The 18,363-nt window shown below is 39.1% G+C and overlaps 1 protein-coding gene across 1 annotated transcript in view; it reads left to right on the top strand.

The window, feature by feature from the left end:
* Positions 1 to 11,242: 11,242 nt before the first annotated feature.
* The window catches only part of csmd1a (CUB and Sushi multiple domains 1a), a 139,980-nt gene continuing 132,859 nt past the window's right edge, over positions 11,243 to 18,363 (top strand). Inside the window, exons 1-2 of the mRNA XM_084724777.1 lie at positions 11,243 to 11,255; positions 12,613 to 12,829. Of these exons, the coding sequence (XP_084580903.1) occupies positions 11,243 to 11,255; positions 12,613 to 12,829 (230 nt within the window). The remainder of the gene's footprint in view (positions 11,256 to 12,612; positions 12,830 to 18,363) is intronic.

The raw sequence follows: 18,363 nt of genomic DNA, 5'->3' as shown, positions 1-18,363 counted from the left end.
AATGTGTTCATAACACATCATGCAGGGATCATAATCACATTTTCAGTAAAATAATGAAAAGCAGTTAAAGAAGTCATATGAAGAACATTTCACATGTACCAGTGCAAACACAGGTTATCTATCCAAATGCACTTTTTCTAAAGTCATGATTATTGCTGAATAAATGTGTGAACAGAAAATGAAATCAAATTGAATATCACCAGATAACAGAAGAAAAAAAGACATTTGTACTGGAGAACAGAACAATTTGACTGCTTTCAGATCTTAATTAGAATTGAAAGAATAATTTGCTGTGGAAATTTTCGCACCAGTTTTATGGTTTAAACGAGGTTTGAAATATCTATCAGCTACAGGAGGTTAACAGGCAAACAGAGCTCATGTTGCTGTGATCTCACCATGATGTGCTAAATAGCTTTAGAAGCAGTACACATGTGCATACCTAAATAAATGACGCTAAATTAAAAAAAATCTAATACATATAAATAATCTAAACCATACCCTGAAAAATGCGTATTCATATAATATTTATCTGTCGGCCGTAGGGAAGAAGTGTCATGAGACCAAAATGGAGGAGAGGGAAGCTAAGTGAATCATTTTCATAGCAGGGAGGGATTCTAATAGAAGTGATCGTAACATTATAAGAGACACACCTCAACCAGTAGGTCTTTGATTGCTTGTGAAGTTATAATTCGGTTTGCGCATACATACACACATGCCTCCAGATAAATATGCAAGAACACATGCTGGCTAAAGAAAAAACACATGCAGCATTTATTAATGTGCTAAAATCTGTCATTTAATGTGATCGCACATTTACTTGTGTTTATATAGGTTGTTTGTTGTTTACAGCTGATAGTACTTTCTGATCCAACATCAAGAAGCACAGCTTTGTCTTGCAGCCTTTTACTTCACGAAGTTCTCACCAACAACTCAGTCTGACGTTAATTCTTGTCCAGTATCTCCTTGCTTGGTCACTCTCTACTTTTCTCTTTTAGCTTCCTTCCTTCCGTCCGTAAAGTCTTTGCAGTCTGGTTACGTTGCCTTCTCAACCTGCTCTCGTTCTTGTGTGCCAGTTTACTTCAATGTCTATCACAAAACTCTGCAAATCACAGAGTTAAGGCAGAACAACTGGGGGACATCAGAGGGAAAACCAGAAAACATTTTCTCAATAGAATATGATCCAGTTTCACCAAAAGCAGTGGCATAGGTAGTGTTGTGTGTGTCGTGTGTTAGTGCAGTAAAGTGTTACAGACTTGTGGTCTGGCTACCAGAGTTACATAATGTACATCCAGACACCTGGGGTGCAGAGCGGGAATGACAACATTACCATTCACTCTATTACAAGTCAGTGTAGCATCAAAATTGCTATAAAGCTGTTATTTTAAGGTGGAATTACATAATGAGGCTTGAATATATCCATGTTTTTTAACATTAAAACAGACTGCCGTATCCAGTTTGAAAATACTTGCTCTTTATCCTGGCTCCTGAGATCTTCAAGACTAAATAAGAAAAAGTCATATTGAAGTTTGTAATGTGACGCGTATCTGGAGACTTATATTTCTCCCTGTTGCTGTCAGATTATTAACAGTAAGCAAAGCATGGCATAATGCGTGTTGATGTGAAACTTGGTCTCAATAAAATAAAAAAACAAACAAAAACAACACCGATTAAGGTGTCTTTAAAGAATAAAAGCTGTTAACTGTGAGGGACTATAGAGGAAAAAGAGCAGCTATTTGGTGATGTTTTTGTAAAGAGAAAAAAAAAACAAAAATAACAAAGATAATTGCTGCTAACTGTCATATGAATTGGGCTACAGGACTGCTTTCATTTGTTTTTCGTTTGCAGGGGAAAAAAATTGCATTGTTGTCAGATAAAACAAGCAATTGATTTCCACTCTTGGGGGGAAAAATTATTTTATTGAGAAGGGGAGAAAATTGGAGAGGGAGAAGACCAGAGGGAGAGTGAGAGAAAAGTAAATGGGAGAAAATGATTCAAAGAAAAATGTGGTACTTAGGTACTGGAGGAGTGTGTGTGTGTGTGTGGGTGTGCATGTATGTGCGTGTGTGTGTGTTTGTGTTTTGTCAGCATGAAACAGTGACCCTGTCCTGACCACTCGCTACAGTTTATATTAGAACATCTCAGCATAATAGTACAGTTAACCACATACAGATACACACCAAATACACCCAAGGCCATGTACACACACACACACACACACACACACAAACACACTCACAAACATACATACAGAGGAATGCTTACCATTGCTCTCTCTCAGCACCCATTTTGCTTTGCTGCACTCTAACACACGTTCAGCAGATTGCTGAGTTCATGGATTTGATATTCCCACCTAGCCTTGACCGCAGAAGATCCTAATGTGTGTTTCTGCTGGAATATGTATGTGTGTGCTGACTCTTTGCTCTCTGCATCACATTTACGGGTTGACTTTTCAAGAATGCAAAGGAATTCATAGGCTTTTTTTTTTCCGTTTCAGCTTATCCCAAGGGTAAGTTAAATATTGAGCACACTGACTCTTTTTTTCAGCAATAACACTGCAAGCTAGTGGGGCATCAGTGATTTTCATTGTCACATCTTTTCTACTTAGATGGGTCTGTGTATATCTGTGTTTCCCCTTCATTGACTCAGCGGCACCGCTACACGGTGTCGAGGAAAACTCAGGCCCAGAGAGTTTGACAGTTTAAACTGCAGCAAACTCCAGCTCTACAGGGAATACACACAACTTTGCTTTGGTGAAAAGTCATAGCTGCGTTGATATAAGTAATTTTATAATAACAATGGATCTGGCAGTGATGAAACCACAGACAATTAACACCTACCACCCTCTTCAGTCCCCCCCAACAAAGCTTTATAGCATCTTTCAGCTCACTTTGCTGTTTTGAGATCAGCAACTTTGCAGTTCACTTTCATTGTTGATAGTGTTATTTCCACCTGCAACAGGAAGGTGTTTATAGCAAAAAAAAAGCTTTAAAAAAAAAACACTATATGCTCCCTACTCTGCACCAAACAGCAGCCAGACAGCTGGTGAACAAGCAGTATCAGAGATCATATTTAACAGCAAGTTAGTCAATCTGACCACATGATCAAATTACTTTATGAATAGTTTCATGATGTGGAGAATATTTCACAGCTGTCAGTCCATATAAGCACTTGCTCTCGGTATCTGTCTGAAAAAAGAAGCCTCTCAATACAAAAACTGGGACCTGCCTGATCTGGGACATATGCTTTTGATCTTAAACCAAAATACAACAACAGAAAAAAAACAAAAATCATTATTTTATTATAAAAACTGCAAAAATTGTATTTGCTCACTTGGAGAAAGAAGTGGCGAACGTCATTCTAGTATCTGGTTCTAAACCAGACCAAAACCAGATACAGAAGAGAGTTAATATTTGACTAACGTTCATCAGGTGGACAGAAACACGACTCAAAATTATGCTCCATGTGTGTTTTATGTGTAGACAGGCACTTTTTTTTTTGAAGACCCCATGGAATCAGGCAAAGCAGTAAATCCTCAGTGGTAAACACATGCTGTGAAACTATGGCTATGATATAACTTTTCATGGGATCTTTTAACAGTGACATGAGTGTTCTGATCCATAAAAAGGTAAGAACACTTAAATAATGGACTGCTTTAAAGATATTGAAGTATTGTCTAGTATCACAGTGTTCATCTCTGTGAACTTTTTCACAATGCAGTGACATACAGCGCACGTCTGCAACACATTTACGAATGTGAGCTGTTTTGACTGCTGGTGAGCTGTAGACTGAGCGCCGCATGTCTTACTCATGTTCCTGTCTTAGAAATGGCAGCCATTTAAGAAATGTTCTACATTTTGACCCTAAAGTGGCTGATCTGCAACACTCTTGTACTTCCTGACTGTGGGGACACATTTGGTAATGAGCTGTCGTTGTGGCAGAGTCATGCACTGCATTTGCCATCACTTCATAAAACTGCCCCCAGTGCTTTGGCATCACTGGACTGACAGCAGCTCCCAAACCACCAAACAAACAAGCATGGGCTGCTCTACTGAGACTGCTGGAGCAAATACAAATAATGGAATGACAGAATTTCAGCCTGAGCCTATGAGCAAACACATCTGCAGAGACGGTAATACCTGCACTGAAAAATACATCAATCATGATTTGTAAAAGATGTTGAAAGATGTATTATGTGTAGCTCCAGAGGTATGGCAGGGGGAAGCAAGAGCAGGAGTAAGGCCAAGGATGTGCTCTCAAATTATTGTTTTTCATAAGTTTGTTGAATATTTGGCTTCTGCGCTTCATTTTGATTTGAATCCCTTAAATCATTTCCATTCACTCCGTTCAGAACGTAAAGCTATTGAGTTGCGGGGTGAAGGATGATTGATTACAGATGCGGAGTGGTGGTTTCCCTCAGAAAGAAAATCGGTTTGTTTTTCAAAGCAGGAGTGATGAAAAATGAAGATAATGTTTTACGATATACACATACATGCAAATACACGCACACATGCAATCACATGCAATTCTCTCCTGTGTACCTCTCTGCCTGCCTCACTTTGTCCTTATTCGGTCTCCTTCTATCTTTGATAGTGTGTCTCTCCCTCACACACACACACACGCACACACACACACACACACACACACACACACACACACACACACACACACACACACACACACACACGCAGAAACACACCATCCATCCTACCTATCTGTGCTATCTTCAGACAGCAAACCCTATTCCTTGCTGACAATGTTTGGGATTTACTCTGGGCATAGCCTTGATTCTCCCTGTGTGTCTCTGCATGTCTGTCTATTTGTGTGAGTGTGTGTGTCACATGAGGTATGATACATGTCTCTGCTCCGCTCTGTGGTTGTCATGGTGACCGGTGGCAGGGCATGTCCTGTCCCTCACCTCACCATTCATTTAGCTGATCACCTTCACTTTAGGTTTACTGATTTTACTCATTTTAACGTGCATCTCATTTACATCTGACAAGTATATTAATCTTGCATTTCACAAATAGGCTCTTTGATCAACTTATTGAAGTGTAACGAACGCCGTGGTGGAATTTTCAACACTGTTTGTTCAGTGTTTATTAGTTTGCAAGTTTGCGGTTTAATGATTTTCACGCTATGTTTACTGGCCAAGCTCAAGCAAACTTTGCACAGCCCAAAAAAGTAAACACACTGAGGTGAAATCACAGCCAGTTTCTAATTTAAGGCGGGTTTTCTTTCAATGTTTTTTTTTCTTAAAGCTACTATGAGGAGTTTTAAACTGGTTCTGAAAAAGTCTCAGTTTCCTACCGATGCCTTTATATGACCTACATAAGTTAACGAGAACATCTGCAAGAATCTAAATTATTTCTATATAGTTGTTCTTAATGGCTGCCACCGTGTTGTGTTCTCCTTGACATCGGATGAAAACAAACTTGTGTTTACATTTTTTGAGGAAGTTGACAGTGAGCAGTACGTCAACCACTTAAAACAAAAAAAAAAAGCGGAAGTTATTTAGATAATTTTATATTTGGCATTATATTTTGTGGTTATTACAGTGAAAACACTCTCACCTTTGTTTGCAGTGGCCACCAAAGTTCCTTGTAGTAGCTTTAACACATTCACTTTCAATAAAACTCTTGAGACAAGTTGCATTTAGGAAGTAGCTGTTTCCCCTCTTTCAGCAACAATTCAGAGTGAACGTAATGGCTGCTCTAAAAAAAAGTTCAAACTGGTGAGTAAGTGCTTTCACAGGAGAACACAAAGTCTTTTTCAAAACTGTTTTCAGCATAGTTAACTGCATAGATGGATTTTCATATTATTTTCCAGAGACCTGCTTTTATTCCCACTGAGCAGCAGCTAAATGGCCTAAACGCTCGAATCTAACTGCAGTCCCATTTACTTAAACTGTTTGACAGTGGGCTGACAGGGAGTGCGAGAAATGGCGATAGAGAGAAAGACAGACAGAGAGAGGTTGTGGTATTTGTTCTTTGTGTGATAAATATAGGAGGTGAGTGGGTGGAATAAAAACAACCTAACACTCTACAGGATAAGAGAGGAAACACAGAGAGATAGATATAATGACACCAGGAGAGAGACAGTATAACATAGTGGTAATAATAGCGATAAAGCGGGGAAAGGGATGTAATGACACTTAGGGGGAGATGCAACGATTCTAATACGGAGATAATTGTGGCGAAAGAGGGATGGAAGGAAGGAAGCGGGAGGGAAGATGGAAAGAGAGAGCAGGATGGAGGTAGAGGGAAGTGATGACAGAGGGCTGAGGAAAGAGATAGAGAGAACTGCAGGGAGGAAGAGATGCACGGAGAGAGGTGCAGGGATAGAGATAATACCGGTTTTATAAAGAGAGCACGGATGGACAGGAGGTTAAAGGGAGAAAGAGATAGAGGGGGAGAGATCGAGAGAGGTGGACGGTCGCAGAGAGACAAACATAATGTGGGAGAGACACAATGATTGTGACACTGAGATAATGAAAAAGAGGGAGGGGGTGGTACATGAGCTGGAGATGGGGAGGGAGGCACAGGGAGAAAGAAAATAAGGATACCAGAAAGATAGACTACAGATTTATCTCTTCTCTTCTCTTCTCTTCTCTTCTCTTCTCTTCTCTTCTCTTCTCTTCTCTTCTCTTCTCTTCTCTCTACTTTTTCATAGCCAGTATCGAATCACTGCAGTCAATAGTTCTACACAGCGTAACTTAGAAAGATGCATTTGATTTGTGGCCCAGCACGCCGTGGAAAGAGGAGGCCAGAATTTGATTTATGAGCCAGGGACCTTGTGGTCAGGTTCGACTAGATCCCTCCACCTCGCTGCCGCTTCTCAGCACCTAAAATTTAACAATCTGCCTGATTGTTATGTAGATCCATGTGCCAGCCAAATCTAATCCTGAACAATGCAGACGAAAATGATTGAGAAATAATAAATTCCTCCCTGTTAGAAATATCTAACATCTCTCTATTGTACGAGTGGAAAAGGCAAAGTTTAATTGAGTTGCTTTGATTTGATTTTTCACATGTGGCACACAGCTCTTTGGAAGACCTATTAGACGGCAAAATGAACAAGTAGCCACTGTATTTTGGGACGTGTCACAACAGTGTCAGTGTGCCTGTAATTTGCTTTTTTTTTTAAAAAAAGACATACTATAAATAACAAGACAAAAACCTCAAAGCCTGTGGGATATAAAATCAAACAAAACATACCTGTAGGATTTTTGGCCTGTTTTAATGAAGACTGGCTCTGTTTGTGGTCGTGCCTGCACAGCACACATGCATGTGACAGGATATTTTTATATCTGCATGTGCCTGAGCTGCTGTCTAACACAGTAACTTATAGAGACTCACGTTCACACTGAGTCATTATTTTCCTTTTTCTGTTTCTTACATGCAGCTAAATGTTGATGGGTCTGTCAGCACATCTCACCCATGGAATGAAGGAGCTACAAACAAAAAATCACATTTAATATACGTAAATATATTTGTTAGATCTTCAAAGGCGTGAGTAGTTAGAAGAAGCACATACTGGGTGAGGAGGAGAGATACAGAGGGAGAGGAAAACATGGGGAAAAATAATAATCACTCCTGCTGTGTTTTTGTGAATATCAACACGACAGTATTTCTAATTTGTTACCATGTGCCTGTCTAACCTTTTCACATTAAATTATTTGTCAAGTTCTGATAATTAAAACAATAGGCAGAGTCTGTATTTAGCCAGGCAGGTGAAAACAGTACTTTGCGTTTCAGGGGCAACAATCATCGGCTGACTGGTGACCTCCATCAACAGGTGTTTGTTTGTTTGCTTCTGCAAAATCGTTTCCACAAGACATTAATGTTACCAGAAACAAAAGTTAATTTAAGTGTTTTCAGTGATGTAGTGGCGTTGCTCATTTGGTGAATGGGTTCACCTCTTTGGTCCCAACAAAAATGTTTCAACTACTGAATAGACTGCAGAGTTATTATAGTTTTATATTTTTCATTAATTTGCATTTTTATTTTGTTTTCATTTCAGTTTAGTTTTTATTGTTTGAAAATGTTTTATTTTTATTAGTGCCAGTATTAGTTTTAGTTTTTTGTTGTCAAGGGCAAAATTTAAGACAGGGGTTTTCAAACTGAGGTCCTTGAGTGAGTTGTCGGTGGTCCCGACCAAAAGGAGGAATTGAATATTTTAACTTTTACCATTTTTTTTGGGAGTTGGAACAACAAGGGTAAATATAGGGATAATCATAATAGGTTAATTGACAACTCTAATTTGCCCAAAGGTATGAACGTGAGCATGAGTGGTTGTTTGTCTGTATGTGTACCACCTTATTGATAATGGTCCTTGTCCAATGATTGGTTGACTATAAAGACTTTTTTTTATCTTCAAACTTAAAAATAAGGTAATTACTTAAGGGGATTCCTTAAGACAAAATTCTCTAATGTGCATTTATTGTGGAGGTCGTTGGCTTCACTGTGGAGGAGATGGACTCACAGTTTTAAGGACATCCAAGTCTTTATTTTATTTTGAACAGTTTTGTAAGTGCACAATATTGTTTAGTTATTTTTCCTTTTTTTCTAAGGTCTGAATTTTCATTTTCGTATCAAATAAGTAAAATGTTTTCATAATATCTAGATTTAGCTTTTAGTTTAGTTTTAGTTAACTGTAATAATCTTGATGGACTGCCATGAAACTTTTTTAGACTTGACTGATTCTGTAGTCCTTTGATCTAATGACATCGTCAGGTCCAAACTTTTATCTGTCCAAGAGTTCATGACAAAGCACTGTAATTGCAAACAGGCAAATATTTTAAATGCTAAGCTTAAGCATGTTGGCATTGTCAGTCTGAGCTTGTTAGCAAGCTGATGTTAGTATTGAACTCAAAGCGCCACTGTTTACAGCTCGACTCTTTTTCTCCTCTGTCATTTCTTACAATGAGAAAGTGTTTGTTGTCTTGCTTGCATGGACAGCTGTTGGAGGGACTGACCATATGGTTGTCAGTTACTGGACAGTCTCTCTAAACTAAACTAACAAAATCTAAGCATGAAAAAACAGAGGGGGGGAGAACTCAAAGCCACATCAACAAAGAGGCAAAGCGAAGTACTTTTTACTGAAATGCCCCAAGTGTGGTGCTACAATATGGTATCCGGCTTGATGCAAGTATCCGCTGAATTCTACTTACCCCATCTGCTCAAAGGGGGTGGAGGGGGTTCCGGCAGCGGAAGAGACCATGGACAGAAAGAGAGAGACAACTGGAGACAGAATGGGAGACAGACACAAAGACGGCTGAGGGGGAGAGGTGAATTGGGTTGGAAAGACAGTGGAGAACAATCTGAAATTAATCTGGACACTCCAGATGGTTTGAAGTTTGTGTATGTGTTTGAGCACATATACATGTGTGTGTCTGTTTTGCTGCCAGCTTGTCCATTTGGGCCCCGTGTATAGGTATTTATGTGTGTCTGTGTGCTTTGTGTTACTTGGACAAATAAGAACATCTGGTATGTGCACAATGCGGAAGGTCTGATCTCATTTTGATGGGAAAACACAAAAACACACAGAAACAGAAGCACACATATTTTGTTAGCATTTGGTTGACTAGATTGTGACCTAGTAGTTAGCTGTCTCTGGAGTGTATAACACATTTCTGTGTGTGTGTGTGTTTAAGAGAGAGAGAGAGAGTGTGTGTGTGTTCTCAGTGATATAAGGTTAATAAATCAATAGCCATCGCTATCTGAGAAACAATTACTGCTGGCTTTCATGTTGGCCACACACACACACTCACACACACACACACACATGAACACACACTGTGCTACGTGCCCTGTATATTCGAGTAGCTTTAGGAGTAAACTGTATAAAGTGTTTCTGGAGGAGAGAGCAGCACAAGATGAAAGATGGAGGAGAGAGAAGTGCAGGGTGAGTTTGTAAATGACGACAGAGGAGCAGAGAAGAGGAGAGGAGTGGATACATAAAAGCTTGAGACACACTGTGCCATAGTAGAAGATCTTAAAACCTTGATTGTTTTTCTTCTTTTTGTTGTTGTTTTTAGGTTTTTCCATGTGGGACTGTATTGTTTTGCCTTTGGTTGCAGCCGCAGCTGAACAAACTATGAAAACTAAAAGTTGTGTATTGTTTTGGGTTTTTTTTTCTTCCATAAAATCCTTTTCTTTTGCACTGTTCAATTTTTGTCAACTAGAACTACTTTCACTAGCTCCTTCATACAGAAACACATTTTATTTAGGAGTGTGTTTCTTTGTTTTTGATGTGGAAATGTGTATTGTATATGCTAAGAAATCTAAATAAAATCTTATAATTGAGAAAAAGAAGTCAGTTCAGTACCAGTTTGGCAAAGCGAGGAGAAAAAACATAATACATGTGAATATATCATTCAGATGTGTATGTGTGTGTAAGCATGCTTGATATGTTTCTATTCACACACCCTACACCAGTGGTGCAACACACTTGAATATGCACTAACCTCAACACATGTAGCTAATGGCTAAAAGTTTCCAGGTGGCTCTCATACATCGTAACATGATGTCTACAGCTGTAGTTACAAGCTATAAGTGTTGGTCTGCTTATGTTTAGTTCAGTCAGATGACTCACATTTGAAATGTTTATTACAGAAGCACAACATAGTTAGAGTTAGGCTCCGACCTCATCACTCCCCGCAGATTATGTTTACATTGATTGTTACGTAGACTGGGGTTTGAAGAGTGCATATCTTGAACCCCCTGCTGGAGCCAGCAGGTGGATGCTGGGGTGGTTGTTGTGCTGAAAAAATGGCTATCAGTACTGATGCAAGGCAGCAGTGCATTGAAAAGCAGAGGGAAAGCTGGGAAATTACTCCAGCTTAAAGGTCCAGTTCATGGGGATTTATTATCAGAATAAGATAGAGATAGAATATAATATTCATAAGAATGTTTTCATTAGTATATAATCACCTGAAAATACCAGTTATTGAGTTTGTTACCTCAGAATGAATTGTTTATATCTACAGAGGGTGCAGATCCTCCTCCACGGAGGTCGCTATTTTGCACCGCCATGTTTCTTGGCAAGAAAGTTGCCAAGAAAGAACAAACCAATTACTGGGTGCAGATTTTGCACAAGTTTCACGACCACTGTAGGTTCTCCTCCATGCTTGGAGGGGGAAAGATAATGCATTTGTAGTCTGCAAGCTCATCACTAGATGCCACTTAATCCCACACACTGGTCCTTAAAATAGACCACTAAATTGGGAGGGTGTGTTTGGTAGATGACGGTGGAGAGTGAGACAGGTCACGTGTGTGGAGCAGCTTGAGTTGAGACTGCCTGAACTAGCTCACTGGCATTGCTCCACTTCTGGCTGAGACTGGTTAGCTGTGGTTTGTTTTTGTACGCTACAGTTACATGTATAGCTTTCACCTGATTTCTTACACATTGGCTTCGCTTTTGGCAGCTTTAAGAGCTGCTTTATTATTAATTTACTGGCTTTTTTTTCCTCTCACTGAACTTCACACTTAAAAGCTGTTCATGAATTCTTCAAAACATAGCCCGCTATACAGTCTGTTCTTCTGTGTATGTGTCTGTGCAGCTATGTCTCCTATGTTCATACATGTATATGCAAGTGTTCATCAGCAACTGATATTCAGTGGGAATGTCAAGTGCTGGAAGCAGAGCTCGAATAGCATGGATAAAAGTAAAAATGATCTATATTATATGTTCTGTTTTTCTAACTTTAAACAAGTTTATAGACCATAATCAGACCATAATCATTCTCACCTGATGTGTTGCATTTCCTGAAATGTTGAAAATGCACTTTGTGACTGATGTACTTATGGAAAACATGATTTTTATGCCTCTATGTAGTTAACGTAAAATATATCATCTCTATGGTCATCTATTCAATGTGGTGGGATGACAATGTAACAGTTGTACAAAGTATTATGTCTGCATGTTCAAATGTTTGAGTGTTGAGTGCCTGTAATGGGATTTTAATGAATGAGCAATGTGATCACACGGTACATGCGTTAAAACAACACCCTATTCTGTGCACAGTTTAGTGTGTGTAAGTGTACGTGTCATGGGAGGTTATTTCTGTCTGAGATCACCAGATTGCTGAACTAACATTGTCAGGATTAAAGGGTGAGACATCAAATCTAAGTATATACAGTATGTACTCAGAGTCATTCTATTTGCATGAAAGCTTCGTAGTGCATATGCTGTAGTGTCATGGGAGACTGTGAGGCATGTGTTACATTATGTTGGACTTGTATGTGAGGACAGGCCCTTGTCACTTTTGAGACACTTGGCTTGGCACATACTGCATATTTAAGCTGTGCTCAGTGGTATATTACATTATTTCTAAAGGTTTTGGAGGACAGAATTTAAAAAAAAGAATGATTAACTTTAATCACAGTGGTTTGAATCTACTTTCGCTCTGTATTTTTGTGTCGTGAGCTCTTTACAGAACTTGACAAATGTTAGAGGGCTACAGGCTAAAAATTACAAAGCCTGTATATTTAAATTCTGAAGTATCCAAGGCAGGAGTGAAAGGCACGATCTGAAGTCTAAATGATGTAATTCAATGCATAATGTGAGATCCTTCTGTCCTAAAATGATTTTTGTCCCATCTTTCTCTTCCAGCTGAATCTTGTGGTGGTGTAGTTCAAGGACTGAATGGTACCATAGAGTCTCCTGGTTTCCCCCACGGCTATCCCAACTACGCCAACTGTACATGGCTGATAATAACAGGGGAGAGGAACCGAATCCAGCTAACCTTCGTCACGCTGGCACTGGAGGAAGACTTTGATATTGTATCGGTTTACGATGGACAACCATCGCCTGGCAACTTGAAATTGAGGTTAGAAACGATTCTCATATTTACAGTCTGATCTTTTTTCCCGCTCCTCTGTTTCTCTTTTCTCCCTCTTTCTCCTCGAAGCTCTACTCATCTACCTCAACTGAGCAAAAAGTTGACATTTGGATGGCAGCATATTTCTTTGAATACTTATTTCTCCTAAATGGGAAATGACACAGTGTCAAAGAACAGTGAGTGTCAGCTTTAATTTGAGTGGACTTTCTGTCATAATGGATAAATAGTTTAAATAAGGACAGCCATTTTCGTGCATGGTCCACTCTTTTTCACCGTGACAAAAGTGGTTGGACAAACTAAATGTAGATTTGACAAAGCAGACACTTTGACATTGCACTGGCTGGGACAGCCTCGTTGTCTTCTAAAAACTTTATCAATAACACAGGCCTCTTGAATAGAAGAAGTTTTGTCGTGATGTAGAAAGCTTGTAGTTCAGGTGAAAAGGCAGCTAAAGTTCAGTATTAAATTTCTACATATGAAAGCGCTGACTTTGCTACTTGCAAAGGTCTTTTCCCATACTTACTTTACATTGGCAAAGATACAGTATATTGAACATAAAAATAACTCTTGGATGTTACCTTCTATAAGGATTCAATGATCAGTTTTACAGTGCAGAGTGTGTATTTGTTGACAGTATAGTATGAGCATTTGATTCATGGGAGGCCAGTTAAAGTCCTGTAATAATAGGGCACAACATTTACATTATTTTGTATTATATTGCAGTATGTTGTAGGGCTTTGATTTTGCATATTGAACAGCAAGTGTAAGAGTACTATGATATTATGGGAACAGGGGTTGTGTAATGATCAGTCACAACTGAGTCCTGATCATTAGCACTAGCAGTGTCCCTGCAGAAATATATTTTAAATTAAGGATGCCTGAAGCTGATCCTAACAATTAGTATCTGGGCCAATCTGAGCTTATTTTGATGGACGTTTGATAATTAATTCTTTGAGGCCTGTTTACATCAGAATTATGGCTTGACTGCGACTGGAAGATGTATTATTTTCATTTGCAACAAGGAATATTCAATCTTATCTTCAACAGAAATTAAGTTAAATGTTTTTCCTTCATGAGCTCAAGGCAGTGTAGCAAAGTTAAATAGTGCAATTTAGGCTGCAGTGGCTTTTGATTAACCATGTGAGCCCATGGAACCAGCATGGCAACCTTGTCCTGTTTTACCCATGTGCTTAAGAACATTGGCAGGACAGTCCTTCAGGAGGCCTGAAGCAAAATGTAAAGGCTAAAAACATTAAGGCACAGATAGAGCAATGGCAGAACAGAAATTGGTTTCTGTGTTACATGTAATATAAGCTGTGAAACTGAGTTCTTTCTCTCAGATAGTGTTAAGGCTGTTAAGGTCGGTACTCCCCAAAAATCTAAGAGAGCAAATGACATAAGAGCAAAGAGGAAAAACAGAAAATAAAGTCCTAATAGGCCTGTACACACTGTAGGCCAAAAAAAAATCTTTTACAATTCAAGATAGCGTGACAAAATCAGTTAACACGTTAATAATGTTGGCAGGCAGCTAACACTGACGCTACAGAGGAAGAGAAGTCAAAGATTTGGATTCTTCCCTTTTTGATTGACTTTGTAATCTCCTTGAGAATCACCTATAAAATGAGCTGCTTTTACCATTGTTTTCAGGTTCATAGTACAGTACACTGCATGTTTATACAAGAGATATTCAGTAGTTATATTTTTTACTCCATTGCAACTGAAATTTAAGCTGATCATGCAACTGAAACTCACAGAGAATTCAGAGGCATTTAGTTTTTATATTATTAAATGTTAAATGACCCACACACAGCTGGTAGCATTCAGTAGTGATGTAAACATTGCAAAAAGTCTAGGAGCCTGAAATAATAAATCAAAGTTACACGCTGCAACTACATGATCATTTTCAATATGGATTAAATAGCTGATCATTGTCTCAAATGAATGATTCCTGTATGACCTATAAAATGCCAGGTGAAAATGCTCATCTCTATTTCCCAAATCTATGACTATGTAATTACAGAGGGAAGAAACAACAAAACAATGACATTTGAGAAGCTGGAACACAAACTGATCAATCGGTGAAAATTGCTGCCAGTTAATTTTCTGTCAATCAACTGATCGTTTAATCTTTTATAAAGCTTTACAAAGATAAAGAAATTCTAAAGCTTAATTAAGATTACATTTTTCAGATGTGGAAAACCTCAATGAAATTTTGAATGTGCCTTTTTTATTTTGCTGTGTTGAGTTATGGCAACGCTGCCAGTATGCAGATATAGCCAGTCCAACTAGATAAAACAGTGCTATCTAGTGGATCATTTAAATCTTCATTTTCTCTGTTGATCAACAAAAATGTGCAGGAAAATATAAGTCATTGATGAATTGGCAGCGTCAGTATTTGGTGAGTTGTGGGACTGTATTATCATTGCAGAAAGGATAGATAGAACAGCATCTACAGAGCTGGCAAACTGTGAAGCTTATTCATAGTGCTCTGCTTGTGTGTAGGAGGGATGAGCTGGGAATGCACCAAGTAGTGTTTAAGGTTGGTGGTGCAGTTAGGGATAACAATGGGTTTTTCCTTGAAACACTGTATAGCTGAATTATGTGTCAGTGCTTGAGTGGAGTACTTTTTTGTGTGACTGGCTGGAGGAGAACAGTGTAGTTGAGAGACTATACCCAGTGGCTGGTTTGTATGGAGACTAACAGCAAGTAGGTTTTGTTTTGTGCGCAGAGTTTCTCTAGTTGTTTGCTTCTTTTCACAGCCAAGGACACAGTAAATACAATTATTTATTAAAAAAAAACAATTATGTCCGATGATGAGGTAAATCAATATAATGGCTAAAAAGTAAGTCCAGTACTCAAGACTGAAACACTGTATTGAGGTGTGCTCTATGTTAACAAATGGGCCATGTGTTTTGTAATATTTTCTTTAGATATGTCAGTGTATTTTAAATGCACAGTATGTAATTTCTGTTCCTAGGAGTCTCTTACTCAAAACAGTAACAGACAATGGACTTTGAAGATGTCATGAAGTAGCCTAGGATGATGGGAATTGTTGTCTTCATTGTTAAACAACCACCGTTGCCAAAATCGATCTGACTCATGCAGAAATCATGCTCACACATGTGGTAATCTAATTAAGTTTCATGCATGGTGCATTTAGTCACATTTGCCATCTGCTTTCCTCACTCTTCAATGTATCATCTGGTGTTTTCCAGTGTTCCCTGAAAGTAAGCAATCAGAGGAGTGAAGGGGATGTGATGCCATTGACAGGGAATCAAATGATTTGCAGCATTACCTTGAATAAAATTACAGATTTCTCTGTGTTTGACCACTGGTGGAAACATTTGTAAGTACACAGCTTAGTATATATATGCCACAGTTCTAGTCATGCAAATGTTACATATTGTGCCTTTAACATATCATGGCTTTGGAAGATTCTGGTGCATACTGAATCTTGGGGCTGCCTTTAGCTCTTGACATTATTATTTGATCTATGAACACAGCACATAAAGGTTTAGTGTTGGATCTAACCCCCAAACTGCACTCTCCATTACCACCACATTTAATGTAGCTATTAATATGGCAGCGCTTTGAGAACGGTTTAGTGACATTGCTGTTCTCACCTGCCTTATTCTACCTGTTGCTTGTGATTTAGATTCACAACAAGCCAGGTCTTAGAGAATTTGCTTTGGGCTTATGTTATGCTTGGCCTCACTGAACTGTGGTGTGATTATATCATAAGATAGACTGCTCAAGAGACCACTTCAAAACACAGATTAATTAGATCCTTTACTAATTAATTTCCAAAATGTCTTTTAAAAAGTGAAGTCCCAATATGTCTGTGAAATGAGCTTGAACCGCTGTGAAGTATAGACTACTAAAAAAATCAAAAGAAAGAAAAGAAAATCACATTAAAATTCCCAAATAAATTAAAACCACAACTGATCTTGTAAGATTTTTTTAACATCTTCTCTTTATTGATTTCTTTCATCTTTTAGTCCCTTTAAAATAAAGATTATCTTACAAATAGCATCTCGCCATGATTTCTTCTTGTGTTTGCACAGCACATTTTGAATGTTTATGCGCAGAAATTCAAACTGTGTCTACCTGATTGTATAGTACGGGCCTTCCTCTAGCTGCTGCAGTAGACCGCATAACCAAGCCTAGCTTGTCAAGCACTGCACCTGGGCAGACCCCCTACTGACTGTATGTGTTCGAAGTTGTTGGCCCGAAGCATGCTTCTGCTGGGATAGTCAAACCACCAGAGTGTGCTGTCTGCAGGCTCTGCACAGGGTGAAGTGACAGCTGCACCAAAAATTTCCACTGCTCTTCAGAACTACAGCTGTGGTGTGACGACAGGGAAGTGAAGTGCACCAGCAGCTCACCTGTACCCGGCCCCTCGGGCCATTCTCAGATCACCTGCTGCTTTGTGCTCCTTCCATGACAACAATGTGCGCTTGTCTTTTCTCTTGCCAAATCAGTTCTGTTGCTTAATGTTTTTTGCACACACATGCAGCATCACATGCAAAAACACCAACTATTCCTATCTAGCTATGTGCTCATGTGAGAAATCTGTTTGAAATGTTGATGCAGGGTGTGGTGAGGCAGAACTCATGGTGTTTTTATCTGGATTAGGGATGTACAGGGGTGGTGTAGAAAGTACAGTGGTATGAATTTGCCCCACAGTAGCGATCTTGACTTAACCTTGCTGATCAGTATGGCCCTCATTTTGCTTGACAAAACAAACAAACAAAAACCAAAGCGTTGTCTCAAGATTCGTTGCAGGATTCATTGTCACCAGCCTGTTCTAGCTAATCATCTGGAAAACAATGAGAGCCCCTCATGCTTTGTTTTGAAATGAAGAAATAGCTGAAAGTGCTGCACAGTCAAACCAGCACTCAGTGCATAGTGGCAGTGGATGAGGACAGAACAGATTAAAATATTGCTTTCCTTCTTTCCATGTGTTTGTGTATTTGGAGAGGCTGGCCCAACACAGCGAGTGTATTAACAGTTTCAACTCAAATGTAGTCTGCTGTACTGTAGTATTCCCTCAACATAGGTGGAACTGATCATCATGGCGATGCTACTCCCACAGCTGGGAAACAACACACACACACAAACACACACACACACACACAGGAGTTCTGCTTCAGTCTTGAGTTGCTGTTTTTATTCACTGACAAACTCAAACCTACACTGTACATTTACTTCCAGACCAACAAATTCACTGCTCACCTTTTCCTCTGCTCGGCGCACATTCACTGTCGCTCTCTGCCACCACAGGCAGTCTGCCACCCGCCCTCTATCACAATCACTAGAGTTACACACTTACTACGCTACACTACTTACACCAGTCGGTAGTCTGCAGTGTTTGCTGGCTCATCTTTATCATCAAGACTAAATATAATAGACAGAGGAACATCTGCATTTATGAGAGTACTGAAAATCATACATTTTTTAGTACCCTGGTATACCATAACACCTTTATATGGCCCAAGCCTAAAGGATATGGCTCAGGATTG

The sequence above is a fragment of the Lutjanus erythropterus genome, chromosome 1 (genome assembly GCF_056507025.1).
Source record: "Lutjanus erythropterus isolate fLutEry1 chromosome 1, fLutEry1.hap2, whole genome shotgun sequence".
Lineage (NCBI taxonomy): Eukaryota > Metazoa > Chordata > Actinopteri > Lutjaniformes > Lutjanidae > Lutjanus > Lutjanus erythropterus.
Note: the sequence above shows the minus strand (reverse complement) of the source record. Positions and strands in the feature narration are given on the sequence as shown.